At 48.2% G+C, this 24,242-nt stretch overlaps 1 protein-coding gene across 4 annotated transcripts in view; it reads left to right on the top strand.

The window, feature by feature from the left end:
* Window positions 1-24,242, top strand: part of LOC121284919 (protein FAM126B-like) — a 187,125-nt gene that overhangs the window by 130,989 nt on the left and 31,894 nt on the right. For 3 of the 4 annotated variants that reach the window (XM_041200824.1, XM_041200827.1, XM_041200828.1), the window contains exons 2-4: window positions 13,499-13,574; window positions 14,774-14,875; window positions 15,914-16,093. In XM_041200824.1, the coding sequence (XP_041056758.1) occupies window positions 13,524-13,574; window positions 14,774-14,875; window positions 15,914-16,093 (333 nt within the window). In that variant the 5' untranslated portion in view covers window positions 13,499-13,523. Of the gene's footprint in view, window positions 1-12,970; window positions 13,128-13,498; window positions 13,575-14,773; window positions 14,876-15,913; window positions 16,094-24,242 lie in introns of all 4 variants that reach the window. The other variant, XM_041200826.1, reaches the window with a different exon arrangement.

The following is a 24,242-nucleotide window of genomic DNA, read 5'->3' on the forward strand; positions in this document are numbered from 1 at the left end:
GTGTGTGAATGGGGGTTTGTGATCCGGCGCGTGTGTGAATGGGGGTTTGTGATCCGGTGTTTGTATGTGTGCATGTGTCTGTGTAATCTGGTGTGTGTATGTGTATGGGGTCGTATGTGATTCTATGTGTGTGTATGGGGTCGTATGTGATTCACTGTGTGTGTGTGTATGGGGTGGTTTGTGATTCTGTGTGTGTGTGTGTGTGTAAGGGGTGGTTTGTGAACCTGTGTGTGTGTGTGTGTGTGTGTGTACAGGGATCTGGAGTCCTCTGTGCATGTGTGTGTCTGCAGTCCTGTGTGAGTGTGTAACTCTGTGTGTGCATGCACGCACGGGTCTGTAATCCTGTGCGCACGCATGCCAGCCTGCAACTCTGCGTGTGCGGGTGTGTACACACAAGTATCTGGACTGTTTTTTGACACTTTGTAAGTTGTGTCCTGATATCTGTCCAACCATTTGCAGTGCACCATCTGTGTCTTCCAGGGGTGACCATATGCTGCTGTGTATTTAATAATTTGTTTAGCTCTTGGTTGCACTCTGTGTTCCCTTTGCTGTACCTTGAATGTGATTCATTGACTCCCAGTCAGGGTTTCATGCAGTGAGGCTGCAGCAGAGCTCACTCCCACAGGCACAGTATAGCCTACACGTTCCTGGTCAGTGCTTCTGTTATCCAATCCCAGCATTGTGCTGCCTGCTCACTTGTAGAGTTGCACTGATTCATTCTTGTAGTGAGGGAGCCAGCTGCGCTTTGAAGTTTCTTATGCATCTTGAGAACCCCTAGAGATTTTCCCCCAGTTTCCTCCTTACCCTCTCCCTGCCTTTTTGCCAGACCTGCGTTTGGATCTCTCAGTGCCCTCTCCACTCCACCAGCCTCACTCAGTCAGTGAGGTTTCTGATTCCCCCTATCCTGCCCTGCAGCTGAAGGTGGCACTCTGATCTTGATGCGCATTGTCTTGTCACAGCACAGGAGGAGGCCATTCAGCCCATCGTGCCTGCACTGGCTCTCCGAATGAGCAGTTTACCTAGTGCTACTCTCCCCTGTAACCCTGCACGTTCTTCCCTTCTCGATAATGATCCAATTCCCTCTTGAATACCCCGATTATACCTGCCTCCACCACACCCTCAGGCAGTCCATTCCCGATCCTAACCACTCGCTGTGTGAAAAAGTTTCTCCTCATCTCTCCATTGTTTCTTTTGCCAATTACCTTAAATCTGTGCCTGAGTGAGAAGTGTCTCCTTGTCTACTCAGTCCTGACCCTTCATGATTTTGAACACCTCTATTAAATCTCCTCTCAGCCTTCTCTCCTTCAAGGAAGATGGTCCCAACTTCTCCAACCTATCCACAGAACTGAAGTTCCTCATCCCTGGGACCATTCTCATGAATCTTTTTCGCACCCTCTCTAAAGCCTTCACATCTTTCCTAAAGTATGGTACCCAGAACTGGTCGCAATACTCCAGTTGGGGCTGAACCAGTGTTTTATACAGGTTTGTCACAACCACCTTGCTTTTGTACTCTCTGCCCCTATTCATAAAGCCTAGGATACTGGGTTCTGAAGAAGAGTCATACGGACTCGAAACATTAACTCTGTCTCTCTCTCCGCAGATGCTGCCAGACCTGCTGAGCTTTTCCAGCAATTTTTGTTTGTGTCCGGAATCCTATACGTTTGATTAACTGTTCTCTCAAGCTGTGGCGCCACCTTCAATGATTCCTGCAGCTGTATTGTGTTGGAATGTTAGATAGAATTGCTGCAGCATAGGGTGGATTAGAAACTGAACCATGTGTGGATTGAGTTCTGTCTTGTTTGCCTTTGAATGACCATTTGTGCAATGTCCAGTCAGTATATCAGGGGTGGAGGGAACAAAGCAGAATCTCATTCAATTTAAGGAAGGATAGATTTTTTTTGTTAGGGGGGTTGGGGGTGAGTGAGTTAGTGTTTCCAGGCTGTATAGCTGGGGGTCTCCCTGTGTTTTCTGCCTGCGTTTTAAGATTTCTCGTTTTATATAATTGGTTTCCCTTGGGGAAAGGTTTCAAGAGCGCTGTGTGGACAAATGAAAAGAAACACAAAATCCCCCTCTACCTTTTAAGAAGGGTGTGAGCGCCCTTGAGAGGGTGTGGAGGAGATTCCCCAGAATGGTTCCAGGGGTGAGGGGATTTTAGCCACAAGGTTAGGCTGGAGAAGCTCAGGTTGTTCTCCTTGGAGCAAAGGAGATGGAGGGGAGATTTGATTAGAGGTGGACAGAATTAGAAGAGGTTTCAATAAGGTAAAGCTGTTCCCATTAGTTGATGATACAGGGCTTAGGGGACGCAGATTTAAGGCTTTGGGCAAGAGATGCAGCGGGCCTGAAGGAAGATTTTGAGGAAGAACTTTTTTGCACAGCGAGTGGTAGTAAGCTGCTCATGTGGGTGGGGGAAGTGGAGATGTGGTGATTTCAAGAGGAAATTGATTGGGCTCTTGACAGAAATAAACTCAGGGCTACAGGGATAGAAGGGAGGGAAATGGGACTGATTTTATTGCTCTACAGAGAGCTGGCTAACTCTTGGTGGGACCAGCTGCCGCTGCCATGTTTAAGCCCCCTGGCTGAACACCAGAGAGCTGTTTTATGAGTGGTTCTCCTCCCAGCCGACAACAGACTCCCTTCCAGCCGGGCAGTGACTAGGCATCGCACCCACCCCAGCTCTCATTCTGGGGTATGGGGGCCAATTGTTGCCTGCACCCTGCCTGAGGTTAGCTGACTCAAGATGTCTGCCTATAATGCCAATGAGAGAAACCTTTATAAGGGAATTGGTGCAAGTTTCTCCTCTGTTCCTGATATTTGATCTATACAATCCTTTACCTCCGTTTAGTGCATTTTAGCAGCCTCTGTTTTCCCACATGTAATCTCTGTACGGCGATGTTCTACCAGCCCCCTTTTACTGACTGACTGCTGCACATTAGAACTGTCTAACCTTCTGTTTGGTCTGTCTCAGGAGGCAGTTATAATCTGGGCTCCCACCCAGTGCTTTTGGCTGAAGTTCAGTGCAACCATCATCTTCCGCAGGCAATGAACCCTTCAGCTATTGATGTTATAAATAGACTTCAGAGCATTTAAAACAAAATGCTGCCAGCATACATAACACGGGCTAAAAATAACCTCAAGTTTATTGCAGGATGTAAAATTGTGCTTCAATAAATAATAAATCAGAAGGATTAAAAGAAAATAATAAACCTGGTCCTTAATTCTCAATACCACTTTAAAAATGGCTTAGCTTAAACCAGAATAAGTTTAAGTTGTGTTTTTGAGGGGTGCTCGCTACCTAAACATGGAAACTAGGAGCAGGAGTAGGCCATTCGGCCCTTCGAGCCTGCTGCGCCATTCATCATGATCATGGCTGATCATCCAACTCAATAGCCTGCTCCCTCTTTCTTCCCATACCCTTTGATCCCTTTTCACCCCAAGAGCTATATCTAACTCGTTCTTGAAAACATACAATGCTTTGGCCTCAACTACTTTCTATGGTAGTGAAATCCACAGGCTCACCACTCTCTGGGTGAAGAAATTTCTCCTCATCTCTGTCCTAAATGGTCTACCCCATATCCTTAGATTGTGACCCCCTGGTTCTGGACTCCCCCACCATCGGGAACATCCTTCCTACATCTACCCTGTCTAGTCCTGTTAGAATTTTATAGACTTCTATGAGATCCCCCCTCATTCCTCTGAAATCCAGCGAATATAATCCTAACCGACTCAATCTCTCCTCGTATGTCAGTCCCGCCATCCCAGGAAATCAGTCAGGTAAACCTTCACTGCACTCCCTCTATGGCAAGAACATCCGTCCTCAGATAAGGAGACCAAAACTGCACACAATATTCCAGGTGTGGTCTCACCAAAGTCCTGTATAATTGCAGCAAGTCATCCTGGCTCCTGTACTCGAATCCTCTTGCTGAAGACAGACTCTGCAGCAGGTTTTGTCGGTTAATATTGCAATTTGTGGAGAAATTTACTTAACATTCCTTCACAGAATTCGAGCATCACTGGCAAGGCCAATATTTATTACCCGTATCTAATTGCCCTTGAGAAGTTGGTGGGGAGCCACCTCCTTGAACCACTACAAACTGTGTGGCGTAGTTACACCCACAGCACTTTTTTTCTGTAACGGTTTGATACAACTAAGTGGCTCGCTAGGTCATTTCAGAGGGCAGTTAAGAGTCAACCACCTTGTTATGGGCCTGGAGTCACATGTGGGCCAGACCAGGTAAGGATGGCAGATTTCCTCCCCTAAAGGACATATCACGACTCACTGGGGATATCACTCTGTAATATCAAGCCCCACTGTGAGATCCCCCCCTCATTCTCCTGAGCTCCAGCGAATATAATCCTAACCAACTCAATTTCTCCTCATATGTCAGTCCTGCCATCCCAGGAATCAGTCTGGTAAATCCAAGCCACGACAAATGTGAAACATTTGACCAAACCACCAGATTGCCCCAATTCTACCCAACTGTTTAATTTAGGTTAACAGAATACTTAAGTAAATAACTGTTTATTGAGCAAATCGCCTTTACCTAGTGGCAAAAGAAAGAAATATGAACTGCTAACTTCTAACACTATAACTTAAACTCTACCTCCTTCTTAAATCCCTATATATATGTGTGTGTATATATATATATATATATATATATACACACACACACACACACACACGCGACACATAAGACACACAAAACATGGATTTTAAGGGTGGGATAAAACAGTTCAATAGCATTAATTCCAGAGTACAAGATTCGATGGGTTGACTTTGATCAATATCTTCCAAATTCCTTTCAGTTCTTGTTGATGACTCAAGGTGGTCTTCCAGCACTTTCAGTATTTAGTTCATTGGTTGATAACTTGCTTTTCAATGTCTCTAACCGTGGTTTTTCCCTTTTACCTTTTTACAGGGCTTTCTTTAGAGAAAGAGATAGATAGAACAGGTTATAGAGATTTGGGGAAAAGAGATTTTAGATGTTTTCTCTTTGCAGGCCAGGAGCTGCCCTGCATTCTGCTGGCCTGCTCTTCACACAAAACCCTGGTCACCTGGCCAGGAGCCAAAAAAAATGCTGTTGTCAGGCAGCTCCCTTGGTCCAGGACTCCTTTCCGGCACCATCCTGTCTTTCATGGCACACCCTGTTCCAGGACTGCAACATTGTATATATCTCTCGCCCTGTTCCAGTGGACATGTCTTTCAACCTGCAGCCATTGTAATTCTAGCCCACAGTCAAACAGAAAATTTTTAAAAATGTTCTTTACAACAGTCCAACAGAAATAAAAAGATATGTTCCTTACACACATTAGTGAACCAGATCGGTTTTTACAACATTCGATAATAGTTTCAGGGTCACTATCGCTGAGACTGGCTTTATATTCCAGATTTATTAATTAATTGAATTTAAATTCCACCCGGCTACCGTGGGGGGATTTGAACTCTCAAAATCTTTTCCACGCAACGAGTGGTTAGGAACTGGTATGCGCTGTCTGAGAGTGTGGGTGGAGGTAAGTTCAATCCAGGTATTCAAGAGGGAATTGGATCATCTGAAAAGGAAGAATGTGCAAGGTCACGGGGAGAATGGCATTAAGTGAGTTGCTCATTTGGAGAGCTGGTGCAGACACAATGGGCCGAATGGCCCCCTTCTGTGTTGGAACCGTATTGTGATTCTGTGCTTTGTGAGCATTAGTCCGGACCTCTGGATTACGAGTCCAGTAGCGTTGTCACTTTAGTCATGCTTCTCTGATCATTGGCAGCAGCTCTCCTGACCGCTGTCAGGTGTAATTCTGTTGGGGAAATGAACACTCGTCTCATGCCAGCAGTGCATGTTGTGAAGAGAATAACTGTGTGTGTGTGTGTGTGTGTGTGTGTGTGTGTGTGTGTGTGTGTGTGTGTGTGTGTGTGTGTGTGTGTGTGTGTGTGTGTGTGTGTGTGTGTGTGTGTGTGTGTGTGTGTGTGTGTGTGTGTGTGTGTGTGTGTGTGTGTGTGTGTGTGTGTGTGTGTGTGTGCGTGTGTGTGTTTCAAGGACATTATGTGTCATGGGGATCGGGGACATTAATTAACTGCTTGAGCGGTGCTCTTGTAACTTATCTTGAACTCTCTGAGTCACTTGCTTTTAACAGATTTTGTACCAGTGTACTGCAAGAGTGCATTTCTCCCGATACCCTGTATCTCTCTGGAGTACATTTTCTTGAGGCTCTGAGTCCAACTATCAGCCCCAGCACTATCACACATGAGATGGGTGAACTGAGGTTGGCTGAATGTAATTTTTACAAAGTGTAGCGGAGTTGGTGCTCGAGGTTGAATTGGAAACCAGTATAAAAAAAATTATCTGGCTACAGTTCAAAGATCACATTTTCTTGCTTAGGCAAAGGAATCTCAGAGAGGAAAAGCCAGTCACTGATTGTCAGACTGAAGTTTCCCCTGGTGTCTGATAGATCCCAGTATAGTTAGAGCGCAGGGCCATTGTTACAATCCCTGTAGAGACCAATAACTTTTTAAAAGATATTTGAATTCCCAGTTACCAACTTGAAGGAATCACATAATAAGATTTCAAGTTTTAAGACTTTTACTGTAACTAACAAACAAACAAACTAGAGGTAACATTGACTAAACATTACTTAGTAGGCAACTAATAGACGAAACTACAGAAGAGATAAATAACCCTTATTAGTTTCTTAACATACCAATAACCCCACAGCACATTTATACATTATATCATATTCTCGACAGTTTAGTCTTTACTGGACCCAGTGTAAGGTTACTCTGTTTCCAATGAGCTCACTTTTCCCCGTTTTGCTGAGTTGTGATGTCCAGTGACCATGCAGGTCCTTTCCCAGTCTTCAGAGAAATCTCGAAGTGACCTCCAGCAGCATGGTTCACTCCAGTAATTCCTTTCCCCATCCATGCCAGGACAAATCTTTCAGAGTCCTGCTGGTTCCATCTCCTCAACCAAAGGGCAAACTGCCACCATCATTCTGCCTGGTAGCTAACAGAGCACAGTTTTCCCCTGCTGCTCATGTAGACTGCTGCTTTCCTTCTCTCTCTGCCTCCCCCTCCTCCCCTCTCTCTGTCTCTCCAACACCTTGGCCCTCATGATAACCAAGCCACATAGGTTTGTTGTCAGGCAGAACTTATAGCAGGCCACTTGGTCCTCTTCATTATCCCCATTTTACCTTGAATTAAAGAGACAACTGAAAACATAACCCTGTTCTCAACCTCTCATTCATAACATAGTTACCACCTAATTATCAAAATTAGATCTTCAATTAGTTCTAAGCAGCATAAGGAAGATCAGCCTATATGTTTTACAGTATTGTTCACTATCATTTATGGTATTATCCGGTATACAGTATGTGACAGTAGCTTTCCTTTCTGCCTTACTGCTTATATCCAGGATATGTTTTGAGTATAAAGATATCTGGAGGACATCATGTATGAGAAAGAGGAACAGAAGGTGCAGTGAAAGGTCAAGGGCAATGTGTTGCCTTGTTGAGCACTCTGTACTGTGACTGACTGCACACGCTAGTGTTAATTATGCTGTACAGCAAATGATCCCAACCCAGTTCATTGTCAGGGTGTTTGATTGTTGGATTGGCTATTCTTGTTCTGTGTGGAATTAATTTTCAAGACCAGACATTAACTTCCCCCACCCCCTTCACCTGTTTCCTCCATTTTCATCCTCATGTTTGTAGTCACCGGGATTTTCAATGGGGTACGGGTTCCAACACACTGACTCTCACTGAGGCACGGGTCCCACACACACTGACTCTCACTGGGGTACGGGTTCCAACACACTGACTCTCACTGAGGCACGGGTCCCACACACACGGACTCTCACTGGGGTGCTGGTCCAACACACACGGACTCTCACTGGGGTACTGGTCCAACACACACTGACTCTCACTGGAGTACGGGTCCCACACACACTGACTCTCACTGGGGTACGTGTCCCACACACACTGACTCTCACTGGGGTACGGGTCCCACACACACTGACTCTCACTGGGGTACGGGTCCAACACACACTGACTCTCACTGGGGTACGGGTCCAACACACACTGACTCTCACTGGGGTACGGGTCCCACACACACTGACTCTCACTGGGGTACTGGTCCAACACACACTGACTCTCACTGGGGTACGTGTCCAACACACACTGACTCTCACTGGGGCACGGGTCCAACACACACTGACTCTCACTGGGGTACGTGTCCCACACACACTGACTCTCACTGGGGTACGTGTCCCACACACACTGACTCTCACTGGGTTACGGGTCCCACACACACTGACTCTCACTGGGGTGCGGGTTCCACACACACTGACTCTCACTGGGGCACGTGTCCCACACACACTGACTCTCACTGGGGTACGGGTCCCCCACACACTGACTCCCACTGGGGTACGGGTCCAACACACACTGACTCTCACTGGGGTACGTGTCCCCCACACACTGACTCTCACTGGGGTACGGGTCCAACACACACTGACTCTCACTGGGGTACGGGTCCAACACACACTGACTCTCACTGGGGTACGGGTCCAACACACACTGACTCTCACTGGGGTACGGGTCCAACACACACTGACTCTCACTGGGGTACGGGTCCAACACACACTGACTCTCACTGGGGTACTGGTCCCACACACACTGACTCTCACTGGGGTACGTGTCCCCCACACACTGACTCTCACTGGGGTACGGGTCCCCCACACACTGACTCTCACTGGGGTACGGGTCCCCCACACACTGACTCTCACTGGGGTACGGGTCCCCGACACACTGACTCTCACTGGGGTACTTGTCCAACACACACTGACTCTCACTGGGGCACAGGTCCCACACACACTGACTCTCACTGGGGTACGGGTCCCACACACACTGATTCTCACTGGGGTACGGGTTCCACACACACTGACTGTCACTGGGGCACAGGTCCCACACACACTGACTCTCACTGGGGTACGTGTCCCACACACACTGACTCTAACTGGGGTACGTGTCCCACACACACTGACTCTCACTGGGGAATGGGTCCCAAACACAATGACTCTCACTGGGGTATGGATTCCCACACACACTGACTCTCACGGGGTACTGGTCCAACACACGCTGACTCTCAGTGGGGTACGTGTCCCACACACACTGACTCTCACTGGGTACTGGTCCAACACACACTGACTCTCACTGGGGTACGGGTCCAACACACACTGACTCTCACTGGGGTACGTGTCCCACACACACTGACTCTCACTGGGGCATGGGTCCCACACACACTGATTCTCACTGGGGTACGGGTTCCCGACACACTGACTCTCACTGGGGCACAGGTCCCACACACACTGACTCTCACTGGGGTACGTGTCCCACACACACTGACTCTCACTGGGGTACGGGTCCCCCACACACTGACTCTCACTGGGGTACGGGTCCCACACACACTGACTCTCACTGGGGTACGGGTCCCCCACACACTGACTCTCACTGGGGTACGTGTCCCCCACTGACTCTCACTGGGGTACGGGTCCCCCACACACTGACTCTCACTGGGGTACGGGTCCCCCACACACTGACTCTCACTGGGTTACGGGTCCCCCACACACTGACTCTCACTGGGGTACGGGTCCCCGACACACTGACTCTCACTGGGGTACTTGTCCAACACACACTGACTCTCACTGGGGTACGGGTCCAACACACACTGACTCTCACTGGGGTACATGTCCCACACACACCTAATTATCAAAATTAGATCTTCAATTAGTTCTAAGCAGCATAAGGAAGATCAGCCTATATGTTTTACAGTATTGTTCACTATCATTTATGGTATTATCCGGTATACAGTATGTGACAGTAGCTTTCCTTTCTGCCTTACTGCTTATGTCCAGGATATGTTTTGAGTATAAAGATATCTGGAGGACATCATGTATGAGAAAGAGGAACAGAAGGTGCAGTGAAAGGTCAAGGGCAATGTGTTGCCTTGTTGAGCACTCTGTACTGTGACTGACTGCACGCGCAAGTGTTAATTATGCTGTACAGCAAATGATCCCAACCCAGTTCATTGTCAGGGTGTTTGATTGTTGGATTGGCTATTCTTGTTCTGTGGGGAATTAATTTTCAAGACCAGACATTAACTTCCCCCACCCCCTTCACCTGTTCCCTCCATTTTCATCCTCATGTTTGTAGTCACCGGGATTTTCAATGGGGTACGGGTTCCAACACACTGACTCTCACTGAGGCACGGGTCCCACACACACTGACTCTCACTGAGGCACGGGTCCCACACACACTGGCTCTCACTGGGGAATGGGTCCCACACACACTGGCTCTCACTGGGGAATGGGTCCCACACACAATGACTCTCACTGAGGTACGGATTCCCACACACACTGATTCTCACTGGGGTACGGATTCCCACACACACTGACTCTCACTGGGGTACAGGTCCCACACACACTGACTCTCACTGGGGTACGTGTCCCACACACACTGACTCTCACTGGGGCATGGGTCCCACACACACTGATTCTCACTGGGGTACGGGTTCCCCACACACTGACTCTCACTGGGGCACAGGTCCCACACACACTGACTCTCACTGGGGTACGTGTCCCACACACACTGACTCTCACTGGGGTACGGGTCCCCCACACACTGACTCTCACTGGGGTACGGGTCCCACACACACTGACTCTCACTGGGGTACGGGTCCCCCACACACTGACTCTCACTGGGGTACGGGTCCCCCACACACTGACTCTCACTGGGGTACGGGTCCCCCACACACTGACTCTCACTGGGGTACGGGTCCCCCACACACTGACTCTCACTGGGGTACGGGTCCCCGACACACTGACTCTCACTGGGGTACTTGTCCAACACACACTGACTCTCACTGGGGTACGGGTCCAACACACACTGACTCTCACTGGGGTACATGTCCCACACACACCTAATTATCAAAATTAGATCTTCAATTAGTTCTAAGCAGCATAAGGAAGATCAGCCTATATGTTTTACAGTATTGTTCACTATCATTTATGGTATTATCCGGTATACAGTATGTGACAGTAGCTTTCCTTTCTGCCTTACTGCTTATGTCCAGGATATGTTTTGAGTATAAAGATATCTGGAGGACATCATGTATGAGAAAGAGGAACAGAAGGTGCAGTGAAAGGTCAAGGGCAATGTGTTGCCTTGTTGAGCACTCTGTACTGTGACTGACTGCACGCGCAAGTGTTAATTATGCTGTACAGCAAATGATCCCAACCCAGTTCATTGTCAGGGTGTTTGATTGTTGGATTGGCTATTCTTGTTCTGTGTGGAATTAATTTTCAAGACCAGACATTAACTTCCCCCACCCCCTTCACCTGTTCCCTCCATTTTCATCCTCATGTTTGTAGTCACCGGGATTTTCAATGGGGTACGGGTTCCAACACACTGACTCTCACTGAGGCACGGGTCCCACACACACTGACTCTCACTGAGGCACGGGTCCCACACACACTGGCTCTCACTGGGGAATGGGTCCCACACACACTGGCTCTCACTGGGGAATGGGTCCCACACACAATGACTCTCACTGGGGTACGGATTCCCACACACACTGATTCTCACTGGGGTACGGATTCCCACACACACTGACTCTCACTGGGGTACTGGTCCAACACACACTGACTCTCACTGGAGTATGGGTCCAACACACACTGACTCTCACTGGGGTACAGGTCCCACACACACTGACTCTCACTGGGGTACTGGTCCAACACACACTGACTCTCACTGGGGTACGGGTCCCACACACACTGACTCTCACTGGGGTACCTGTCCCACACACACTGACTCTCACTGGGGTACGTGTCCCACACACACTGACTCTCACTGGGGTACGGGTCCCACACACACTGACTCTCACTGGGGTACGGGTCCCACACACACTGACTCTCACTGGGGTACGGGTCCAACACACACTGACTCTCACTGGGGCATGGGTCCCACACACACTGACTCACTCTAGGGTACGTGTTCCACACTCACAGACTCTCACTGGGGCACGGGTCCCACACACACTGACTCTCACTGGGGCACGTGTCCCACACACACTGACTCTCACTGGGGTACGGGTCCCCCACACACTGACTCTCACTGGGGTACGGGTCCCCCACACATTGACTCTCACTGGGGTACGGGTCCCCCACACACTGACTCTCACTGGGGTACGGGTCCCCCACACACTGACTCTCACTGGGGTACGGGTCCCACACACACTGACTCTCACTGGGGTACGGGTCCCATACACACTGACTCTCACTGGGGTACGGGTCCCACACACACTGACTCTCACTGGGGTACGGGTCCCCCACACACTGACTCTCACTGGGGTACGGGTCCCACACACACTGACTCTCACTGGGGAAATAAAACCAGTGAGGTGTGGTGACCAAATTGGAAGCAGGGACAGTCACTGTAGATGATTTTGGCAGTGTTTGATTATCTTTCCCTACCTTCTTGATTATAGCCCCCCAGCTGGCAAAACCTTGTAAAAACTTGGGAGCAGGAGGAGGACATTCAGCCCTTCGAGCCGTGGCTGATCTGTATCTTAAATCCATTTACCCATCTTCGTTCCATATCCCTTAATATATTTGCCTCATAACCTATCAGTGTGTCTTTTGAAAGTTCCAGATTTATACTACCTCTTGGGTGAAGAAGTGCTTCCTGACATCATCCCTGAAAGTCCTGGCTTGAGTGTGTAGATTCTGCCCCATTGTTCTGGACACCCACCCACACCACCCCACCCCCTCCACTGCAGAGCAAACAGTTTCTCTCTCTCTCTCTCTCTCTCTCTCTCTCTCTCTCCACCCTTTAATCATCTTACACACTTCAATCAGTTCACCCTTTAATCCTCTACACTCAAGAAATACAAGTCTAGTCCATGCAAACTGTTCTCATAATTTAACTCTTTTAGCCACAGGATCATTCTGATGAATCTGCACTGTGCCGCCTCCAAGGTTGGTTGACCCTTCCTGAGGTGCGGTGCCCCAGAACTGAGCGCATTTACTCCATCTGGGGTCTGACCGGAGTTTCATAATTGGAACACAACTTGCACCCTTTTTGAGGTGAAGGTTAGCATTCCACTAACCCTTTTAATTATATTTTCTACCTGTCCATTGGAGCTTTGTGATTTCTGTGCCTCAGCCTCTCAATCTCTCTTGTTTAACCCCAGCTCCTGGCTTCTCACCATTTAAAGAGACTCTGATCTTTCTTAGGTCAAAGTGGATGACTGTACACTTCCCCATGTTAAACTATTATCTCCCACGGTGTTGCTCACTTACTCAATCTATCAATATCTCTTGGCAACTCCCTATGCTCATCGACGCTATTTACTGTGCCACCAAACTTTGTCTCTGTTGTCTGTGTTGCTCTAGTTTTTATTGATGTGTGTAATGTGGAGCTGCTGAAAATTGTAAGGTTGAAGTCTCTGTTTCCTTCCCAGGTACCTCAGACGGAGCTGTGGGAAAATGCTGGACTCCGACATAGGAGTGGTGGAGGATTGGCTCTCCCAGTTCAAGGTAACATCACTGTAAATGTGCCTGGAGCAGGCCTAGGCCGTTCCCTGTTTGTCCAAGCTGTGCCAGGGAGTTCTCTCCGGTAAACTGGAATATTTATCAGGACAGCCTGTTGCCATTGGGTACAGCTGCTGCTCCTGGATCAACACCAGAGGTCATGTGGAATCACACCGACCAAGACACACAGGCCCGCCCCCAGTCCCAACACCCCCATACACACGCACCACCACACACGCACTCAAGCACAGCCCACACACGAACATGAACACAGCCTCCCCACATGCATGCACTCGAACACAGTCCCCCGCACACACAGCCCCCGCGCACACACACACACACACACACACACACACACAGAGACACTTGAACACAGACCCCGCACACACACACACACACATACACAGCCCCCGCACACACACACACTCGATCACAGACCCCACACACACACACACTCGAACACAGCCCCCGCACACACACACGAACACACTCGATCACAGACCCCGCACACACACACACACAGACACTCGAACACAGACCCCACACACACACACACACACACACACACACACATACACAGAGACACTCGAACACAGACCCCGCACACACACACACTCGAACACAGACCCTGCACACACACACACTCGAACACAGACCCCGCACACACACACACTCGAACACAGCCCCCGCACACACACACTCGAACACAGACCCCGCACACACACACACACACACACACACACACACACACAGAGACACTCGAACACAGACCCCGCACACACACACACACACACACAGAGACACTCGAACACAGCCCCTGCACACACACAGAGACACTCGAACACAGCCCCCACACACCCCTACACCCATGCATACATGGTCCCATGCATGCACGAACACACACAGACACATGCACACAGGCACATGCACCCACACAGAGACACACGCAGGCACCCACATACACACAATCAGACCCACCCACACACTTGGATGTGCGCATGTATATGACGCCCTCACCCATGCACACCCCACCCCCAACCTTTCCCCACCCCCATCCCACCTCGTGATTAGACATGGCCCCTCCACCCACAGCTGCCCGTGAGGGTCCCGAGTGGGGGCCCAGCACTGTCTGTCTTCACCCTGCCTCGACCTTAAGACTTTGATTGACTTTGTAACCTCTCCTTTTCTCCCCTTGTCTTTTGCAGACTTTACCTGAAAATCAGATATCCTGTTATGCAGCGACCCTTCACCAGAAGACAAGTATAGTCCCGGCCCTCTACAAAGTCATCCAGGACCCCAGCAATGAGGTAAGTCTCCTGCAGCAAGTGTCCCCTGTCAGCCCGGGGAGCTGAAGCTCTCAATCTGTAGCGTCTACAGGGGATGTGGATCCTGACATCTGCTGACTGCCCCAGGGACTCGGGCTGGTGAGGTGTCACGCTGCAGGTTCCCTAGCTCTGTGCGCTGTATCTTCCTGCAGTTATCCTGCTTGCGTTGACTTTCATTTCTGATTTTCGGGCTTTTATTTGGTGATGTATTTAAATAGGGAGCTCATTAAGTTTTGAAAAGGAATGAATTAATTCATGATTCCAACATGCCTGGTTAACCTGATTTGCAGCAGAGTCAGGTGTGGCTGATATAATGGAGACCCATTATATTGGAGGTTGCAGAGTTTGCTTGGGAAATTTGGGGTATTTTGATTTACTTCACAGGTGGGGATGCTAATGCGTTGTTCAACCTGTAAAGTGGGGGAAAATGGCCCACTGATCATGTCCCTGGACTAGTAATCCAGAGGCCCAGGTCAATGCCCTCGGGACACCAGATTCAAATCCCACCACCACCACTAGTGGAATTTAAATTCAACTGATAAATTTGTCTCGGTGATGATGACCGTTAGAATTATCATCACTTGTCGTAAAGACACAGCTGACTCACTAATGTCCTTTAGGGAAGGAAATCTGCCGTCCTTACCTAGTCTGGCCTACATGTGACTCCAGACCCACAGCAACGTAGTTGACCCTTAACTGCCCCCTCTGAAATGGCCGAGCAAGCCGCTTAGCTCAAGGGCAATTAGGGATGGGCAACAAATGCTGGCCTTGCCAGTGACACCCACACCCCATGAAAGAATTAAAAAAGTCTGGAGTGTTTGATGGACATGGTTATACCATTTACATCATGTGCCAGGGAGGAGGGGGAACCTTCAATGTGTAGTCAGGGCCGAAACACAAAGCAACGAGAGCAATCAGACCCAGCACATTGTCACATCCTCCACTTAGTGTATTTGCTACCTGCAAAACTGTTGTGATCTTTCCTGTTTCTAACTTTGCTCTGTTGCCTTGTCTCCATAGTTACTGGAACCTGTCTGTCACCAGCTGTTTGAATTGTACCGCAGCTCGGAGGTGAGGTTGAAGAGGTTCACACTGCAGTTTCTGCCCGAGTTGATCTGGGGATATCTGTGCATCACGGCAAGCAGAGAGAGACAGAGCAATGGCTGCATTGAAGCCCTGCTCCTGGGGATCTACAATCTGGTAAGCAGTGTGTCCTCCTATCTGTTTCCAGGCGTGCCTATGTACCAGAGAGACGGGCCTCAATGAGAGAGCTGACGTTCAGAATGTTGGATTTGCTCTCTCTTATTTTAACGTTTTTAAAAAATTCTTTCACGGGGTGTGGGTATCGCTGGCTGGGCCAGTATTTATTGCCCATCCCTAACTGCCCCTTGAGAAGGTGGTGGTGAGCTGCCTTCTTGAATCGCTGCACTCCCATGTGGTGTAGGTACACCCACAGTGCTGTTAGGGAGGGATTTTGACCCAGCGACAGTGAAGGAACAGCCGATATATTTCCAAGTCAGGATGGTGAGTGGCTTGAAGGGGAACTTCCAGGTGGTGGTGTTCCCATGTGTCTGATGGCCTTGTCTTTCCAGCTGTTAGAGGTCGTGGGTTTGGAAGATGCAGTCGAAGGAGCCTTGGTGAGTTGCTGCAGTGCATCTTGTAGATGGTACACACTGTTGCCGCTGTGCGTCGGTGGTGGAGGGAGTGAATGTCTGTGGAAGGGGTGCCAATCAAGCGGGACAGCTTTGTCCTGGATGGTGTTAAGCTTCTTGAGTGCTGTGGGAGCTGCACTCATCCAGACAAGCTAAGAATGTTCCATCACCCTCCTGACTTGTGCCTCGTAAATGGTGAACGGGATTTGGCGAGTCAGGTGGTGAGTTACTCGCCGCAGGATTCCTGCCTGGCTTTCTTCCTATCTTTCTATCTTCTTGATAATGGTGGAAACCCCTGTCCTAGCCCCCTCTCCTTTCTCCCTCGCCTTAGCTCTGCTCCTGGTAAGAATTTAAAATATTTCGAAGACAGCAAGCTGGCCTCGCTCTCGACGACAGTGCAAGGAACAGCCTGAGGCCCAAGGGGAAAACTAAGCTGGTAGGTGCACAAGGAGCGTATTGAAGGGCTAAAGGTTCCCTCATCAGTTCGAGACACTGTAGGAACAGCCAGGCCTGGCAACTGTGGGCCGGGAACTCAGATACAGAATGTATCACCTTTTACCAAACACACGGCTTAATAACGAACAGAAGGCACTTTGTCACAATTCGTGTAAGTGCTACTGAAAATATTGCAACTCACCCCATAAATCATTCTCCACAATTGGCAAACTGCACAGTGTGTACAAAAATGATATCTGAAAATCTGCAAACACAATGCACACAACTGTTGCGCACTTGAATAATTAACATCATTAAATATTAATAGAGTGTCACCTCCCCGGCAGCAGCACTGAATGAATGGCCACAGCCCGCTCTCAGGGCAAGCTTTAACAAGGCACAGTTGTAATTTTGCTGCTGTTCAGGCGCTTTATGTGGGTTTTCTGGCCTCTTCCCTTTTATCAGGACCTGTGACTCAGTGTGAGGAACGTCTCGGCTGATGTGAGTAGTTCAGCTATGAACAGCATTGATCAGATTCTTACCCCTTGCCCAAGAGGGGAAGCTGAATAGCCACAGGCTCCAGTCATGAATGAGCAATTCCCACTTTCGGATGCGTTGGCCACACCTGGTTAGTGAGAGATATTTATGGAAGTCTCATTTCCCTGCTCTTGCACTTCAACTCATCTCTCTCCTTCATGGGTCAGCATACAGCCATCTGTCATCTACTTACCAAGGGAAACATAGGCCTCACACTTCCACAATCTGAATATTACAGTGTCTTGTAGCTCCATTGTTAACAGAGTATACTGTCAGCGTACATACATTGTTCTGTAGCTGCAGTGTTCACAGGGGTACACACAGTATCCTGTAGCTGCAGTGTTATTATGGTATACAGTCAGTGTACAGTACAGTGTTCTGTAGCTCCAATGTTAACAGGGTATACACTCAGTGTACAGTAGTGCCCTGTAGCATCTGTGTGAACAGGGTATACTATCAGTGTACAGTAGTGTCTCTAGTGCCAGTGTTAACAGGGTATACTGTCAGTGTACATACATTGCCTTGTAGCTGCAGGGGAAGTAGTGGCGTAGTGGTACTGCCATTGGACTGGTAATCCAGAGACCCAAGGTAATGCCATGGGGACCTGGGTTCGAATCCCACCCTCTCAGATGGTGAAATTTGAATGCAATAAAAAATCTGGAATTAAAAGTTTAATGATGGCCACGAAATCATTGTTGGTTCTCTAATCCCCTTTAGGGAAGGAAATCTGCCATCCTGGCCATGATCCGTGGTAATGTGGTTGACTCATAAATGCCCTCAGTTGTATCAGACCGCTGCAAAGGAATGAAACCGGACGGACCACCCAGCATTGACTTAGGCACTGGAAACAACAATGGCAAACACAGCCCTGTCGACCCTGTCCTCCTCACTAACATCTGGGGGCTTGTGCCAACATTGGGAGAGCTGTCTCCCAGATAGTCAAGCCATAGCCTGACATAGCCTCACTCACAGAGTCATACCTTACAGATAATATCACCATCCCTGGGTCTGTCCTGCCAGTTGCACATATCAGCAGAGGTGGTGGCACAGTGGTATACAGTCGGGAGAGAAGTATCCTGGGAGTCCTCAGGATCAATCCCCAAGAAGCCTCATGGCATCAGCTCAAACATGGGCGAGAAACCTCCTGCTGATTACCACGTACCACTGCCCTCCGCTCAGCTGATGAATCAGTGCTTCTCCATGTTGAACACCACTTGCAGAAAGGGTGGCAAGGGCACAGATGTACTCTAGGTGGGGGATTTCAATGTCCGTCGCCAAGAATGGCTCAGTAGCACCACAGACCGAGCTGGCCAAGCCCTAAAGGACATAGCTGGTAGACTGGGTCTGCAGCATTGGGTGAGGGAACCAACAAGAGGGAAAAAACATATTTGACCTCATCCGCACCAACCTGCCTGCCACAGATGCATCTGTCCAAGACAGCATTGGTAGGTGCATTGAGCACTGCACAGTCCTTGTGGAGACTAGGTCTCGTCTTCACATTGAGGATACCCTCCATTGTGTTGTGTGGCTCTACCACCGTGCTAAATAGGATAGATTTCAAACAGATCTAACAACTCAAGATTGGGCAACCATGAGGTACTGTGAGCCATCAGCTGCAGCAGAATTGTACTCGAACACAATCTGTAACCTCATGGCCCAGCATATCCCCCACTCTACCATGACCATCAAGCCAGGGGATCAACCCTAGTTCAATGAAGAGTGCGGGAGGGCATGCCAGGAGCAGCACCAGGTATACCTAAAAATAAGGTGTCAACCTGGTGAAGCTACAACACAGGACTACTTGCATACCAAACAGTGTAAGCAGCAACTGATAGACAGAGCTAAGTGATTTCACAACCAACAGGTCAGATCTAAGCTCTGCAGTCCTGTCACATCCAGTCGTGAATGGTGGTGGACAACTAAACAACTCACTGGAGGTGGAGGCTCCACAAATATCCCCATCCTCAATGATGGAGGAGCCCAGCACATCAGTGAAAAGATTAGGCTGAAGCATTCGCCACGATCTTCAACCAGAAGTGTCAAGTGGATGATCCATCTCGGCCTCCTCCTGAGATCCCCAGCATCACAGATGCCAGTCTTGAGTCAATTCATTTCACTCCACATAATATCAAGAAACAACTGAAGGCACTGGATACTGCAAAGGCTATGGGCCCTGACAATATTCCAGCAATAGTACTGGAGACTTATGCTCCAGAACTTGCCACGCCCCTAGCCAAGCTGTTTCAGTACAGCTACAACACTGGCATCTACCCAGCAATGTGGAAAATTGCCCAGGTATGTCCTGTACACAAAAAGCAGGAGAAATCCAACCCAGCCAATTACTGCCTGGCCAGTCTACTCTCGATGATCAGTAAAGTGATGGAAAGGGTCATCAACAATGCTATCAAGTGATACTTGCTTAACAATAACCTGCTCACTGACATTCAATTTGGGCTCCGCCAGGGCCACTCAGCTCCTGACCTCATTACAGCCTGGGTTCAAACATGGACAAAAGAGCAGAACTCCAGAGGTGAGGGGAGGGTGACTGCCCTTGACATCAAGGCAGCATTTGGCCTAGTGTGACATCAAGGAGCCCTAGCAAAACTGGAGTCAATGGGAATCTGGGGGAAAACTCTCTGCTGGTTAGAGTCATACCTAGCACAAAGGAAGATGGTTGTGGTTGTTGGAGGTCAATCATCCCAGTTCCAGGACATCACTGCAGCAGTTCCTCAGGGTAGTGTCCTAGGCCCAACCATCTTCAGCTGCTTCATCAGTGACCTTCCTTGCATCATAAGGTCAAAAGTGGGGATGTTCACTGATGATTACACAACATTCACCATTCATGACTCCTCAGATAGTGAAGCCGTCCATGTCCAAATACAGCAAGACCTGGACAATATCCAGGCCTGGGCTGACAAGTGGCAAGTAACATTTGTGCCACACAAGTGCCAGGCAATGACCATCTCCAACAAGAGAGAATCTAACTATCGTCCCTTGATATTAATGGCATTACCATCGCTGAATCCCCCACTACCAACATCCTGAGGGTTACCATTGACCAGAAATTGAACCGACTAGCATATAAACACTGTAGCTGCAAGAGCAGGTCAGGGGCTAGGAATCCTTTGGCAAGTAACTCACCTCCTGACTCCCCAAAGCCCGTCCACCATCTACAAGGCACAAGTCAGGAGTGTGATGGGATACTCTCCACTTGCCTGGATCAGTGCACCTCTAACAACACTCAAGATATTTGACACCATCCAGGACAAAGCAACCTGCTTGATTGGTACTCCTTACACAAACATTCACTCCAGCCACCACCAATGCACAGTAGCAGCAGTGTGTACCATCTACAAGATGCACTGCAGAAACTCACCAATGCTCCTTAGGCATCACCTTCCAAACCCATGACTACCACCATCTAGAAGGACAAGGGCAGCAGGTGCATGGGAATACCACTACCTGGAAGTTTCCTTCCAAGTCTCTCACCATCCTGACTTGGAAATATATCGCCGTTCCTTCACTGTCGCTTGGTCAAAATCCTGGAACTTTCTTCCTAATAGCACTGTGGGGGTACCTACACCACATGGACTGCAGCAGTTCAAGAAGGCAGTTCACCACCACCTCCTCAAGGGCAATTAGGGATGGGTAATAAATGATGGCCTGTCTAGCGACACCCACACCCCGTTTAATGAATCAAAAAAACGTATACTATCAGTGTACATACAGTATCCTGTAGCTGTAGTATACCTGAAGATCACTGCAGCTACTGACACTACTGTACACTGAAAGTATACTGTTAGTGTACAGTAGCGTTTGTAGCTGCAGTGATATTCGGGTATACTGTCAGTGTACAGTCGTGTCTGTAGCTGCAGTGATATTCGGGTATACTGTCAGTGTACAGTTGTGTCTATAGCTGCAGTGATATTCAAGTATACTGTCAGTGTACAGTTGTGTCTGTAGCTGCAGTGATATTAGAGTATACTGTCAGTGTACAGTCGTGTCTGTAGCTGCAGTGATATTAGGGTATACTATCTGTATAGTGTATTGTCCTGTAGCACCAGTGTCAATAGGGTATACTGTTGGTGTACTGTAGTGCCCTGTTGCTACAGTGTTTACAGGGTATACTATCAATGAACATACAATATTCTGTAGCTGCAGTGATATTCGGTTATACTGTCAGTGTACAGTCGTGTCTGTAGCTGCAGTGATATTTGGGTATACTGTCAGTGTACAGTCGTGTCTGTAGCTGCAGTGATATTAGGGTATACTGTCAGTGTACAGTCATGTCTGTAGCTGCTGTGATATTAGGGTATACTATCAGTGTACAGTGTATTGTCCTGTAGCACCAGTGTCAATAGGGTATATTGTCAGTGTACAGTAGTGTCCTGTTGCTACAGTATTTACAGGGTATACTATCAATGAATATACAGTATTCTGTAGCTGCAGTGATATTCGGGTATACTGTCGGTGTACAGTCGTGTCTATAGCTGCAGTGATATTCAGGTACACTGTCAGTGTACAGTCGTGTCTATAGCTGCAGTGATATTCAGGTATACTGTCAGTGTGTACAGTCGTGTCTATAGCTGCAGTGATATTCGGGTATACTGTCAGTGTACAGTTATGTCTATAGCTGCAGTGATATTCGGGTATACTGTCAGTGTACAGTTGTGTCTATAGCTGCAGTGATATTCAGGTATACTGTCAGTGTACAGTTGTGTCTGTAGCTGCAGTAATATCCAGATATACTGTCAGTGTACAGTATTATCCTGTATCTCCATTGTTAACGGTATGCTGTCAGTGTACAGCACAGTTTCCTGTAACACCAGTGTGGACAGGGTATACTGTCAGTATACAGTAGTGTACTGTATCTCCAGTGTTAGCAGAGTATGCTGTCAGTGTAGAGTACAGTGCCTTGTAGCTATACAGGAGTATACTGTAAGTGTACAGTAGTGTTTGTAGCTACAATGTTAACTGAGTATACTGTCAGCATGCTCTGTCTTTGCCCTTCACAGGAAGCAGGGTACAGTTTCACTGTTGTTGGGTTTTTCATGTTTCTCAGATAGTTCTGCTTTTATGATGTTACAAGATGGCTTCCAATCATAGACTGTAACTGTACAGAAACATCCATCACCGTCTGTTACTCTACAGAAACAAATTGAATCTCAGTCTGTCACAGCTGTTACGGACAGGGGAGGAGAGAGAAACTGTAACCCCCAAATCCCTTCCCTCCTGATGTCATCAGTGTGGTTTATTTTTTTGGAAAGGTAGATGCGTGTGCTTCTAATCCTCATTAGCATGTGGTCAGTTCAAAAAGTACTAGCAGCAGATTTTAAACAAAGAGGATTATTTATTCACACGCTCACCTCGAAAGGCCTAAACGCTATGTCAGTCATACACCACAGACTTCAGAAAGGTGCAATTAAAGAAGGTGGTGGGCTTCTACAAGTATCAATCAAAAGAATAGCCAACAGTTCTCATGCCTTTGGGAGTCCTGTGACGAAGGAAGCTTTTTCCCACCCTTGAATGGTAGTTCGGAAAACTTCAGATAGCTGGGGTCGGATATCAGGATTACTTTGATGAGAACAATGTTCAGTCAGCCGTGAAGTCGGGTACTCTTGACTGTTGTATCAGGAGGTCTAATTGCTTTACAATTGATTAAAACAAAAAACTGCGGATGCTGGAAATCCAAAACAAAAACAGACTAACCTGGAAAAACTCAGCAGGTCTGGCAGCATCGGCGGAGAAGAAAAGAGTTGACGTTTCGAGTCCTCATGACCCTTCAACAGAACTAAGTAAAAATAGGAGAGGGGTGAAATATAAACTGGTTTAAGGTGGGGGGTGGTGGTGGGGGGGGTGGTTGTAGGGACAAGCAAGCAGTGATAGGAGCAGATAGTCAAAAGATGTCACAGACAAAAGAACAATGAGATGTTGAAGGTGGTGATATTATCTAAAAGAATGTGCTAATTAAGAATGGATGGCAGGACGCACAAGTTACAGCTCTAGTGGGGGTGGGGTGGAATAAGCCTAAATGGGCATAAAAGGTATAGATTTAAAAATAATGGAAATAGATGGGAAAAGAAAAATCTATATAAATTATTGGAAAAAACAAAAGGAAGGGGGAAGAAACAGAAAGGGGGTGGGGATGGAGGAGGGAGTTCAAGATCTAAAGTTGTTGAATTCAATATTCAGACCGGAAGGCTGTAAAGTGCCTAGTCGGAAGATGAGATGCTGTTCCTCCAGTTTGCGTTGAGCTTCACTGAAACAATGCAACAAGCCAAGGACAGACATGTGGGCAAGGGAGCAGGGTGGAGTGTTAAAATGGCAAGCGACAGGGAGGTCTGGGTCATTCTTGCGGACAGACCGAAGGTGTTCTGCAAAGCGGTCGCCCAGTTTACGTTTGGTCTCTCCAATGTAGAGGAGACCACATTGGGAGCAACGAATGCAGTAGACTAAGTTGGGGGAAATGCAAGTGAAATGCTGCTTCACTTGAAAGGAGTGTTTGGGCCCTTGGACAGTGAGGAGAGAGGAAGTGAAGGAATGCATGCGAAGGATGATCCTTTGAATGCGAAGGCTGGTGGGGTGATAAGTGAGGACAAGGGGGACCCTATCATGTTTCTGGGAGGGAGGAGAAGGTGTGAGGGCGGATGCGCTGGAGATTGGCCGGACACGGTTGAGGGCCCTGTCAACGACCTTGGGTGGAAAACCTCGGTTAAGGAAGAAGG

This window comes from Carcharodon carcharias, chromosome 12 (genome assembly GCF_017639515.1).
Source record: "Carcharodon carcharias isolate sCarCar2 chromosome 12, sCarCar2.pri, whole genome shotgun sequence".
Classification (NCBI taxonomy): Eukaryota; Metazoa; Chordata; class Chondrichthyes; order Lamniformes; family Lamnidae; genus Carcharodon; species Carcharodon carcharias.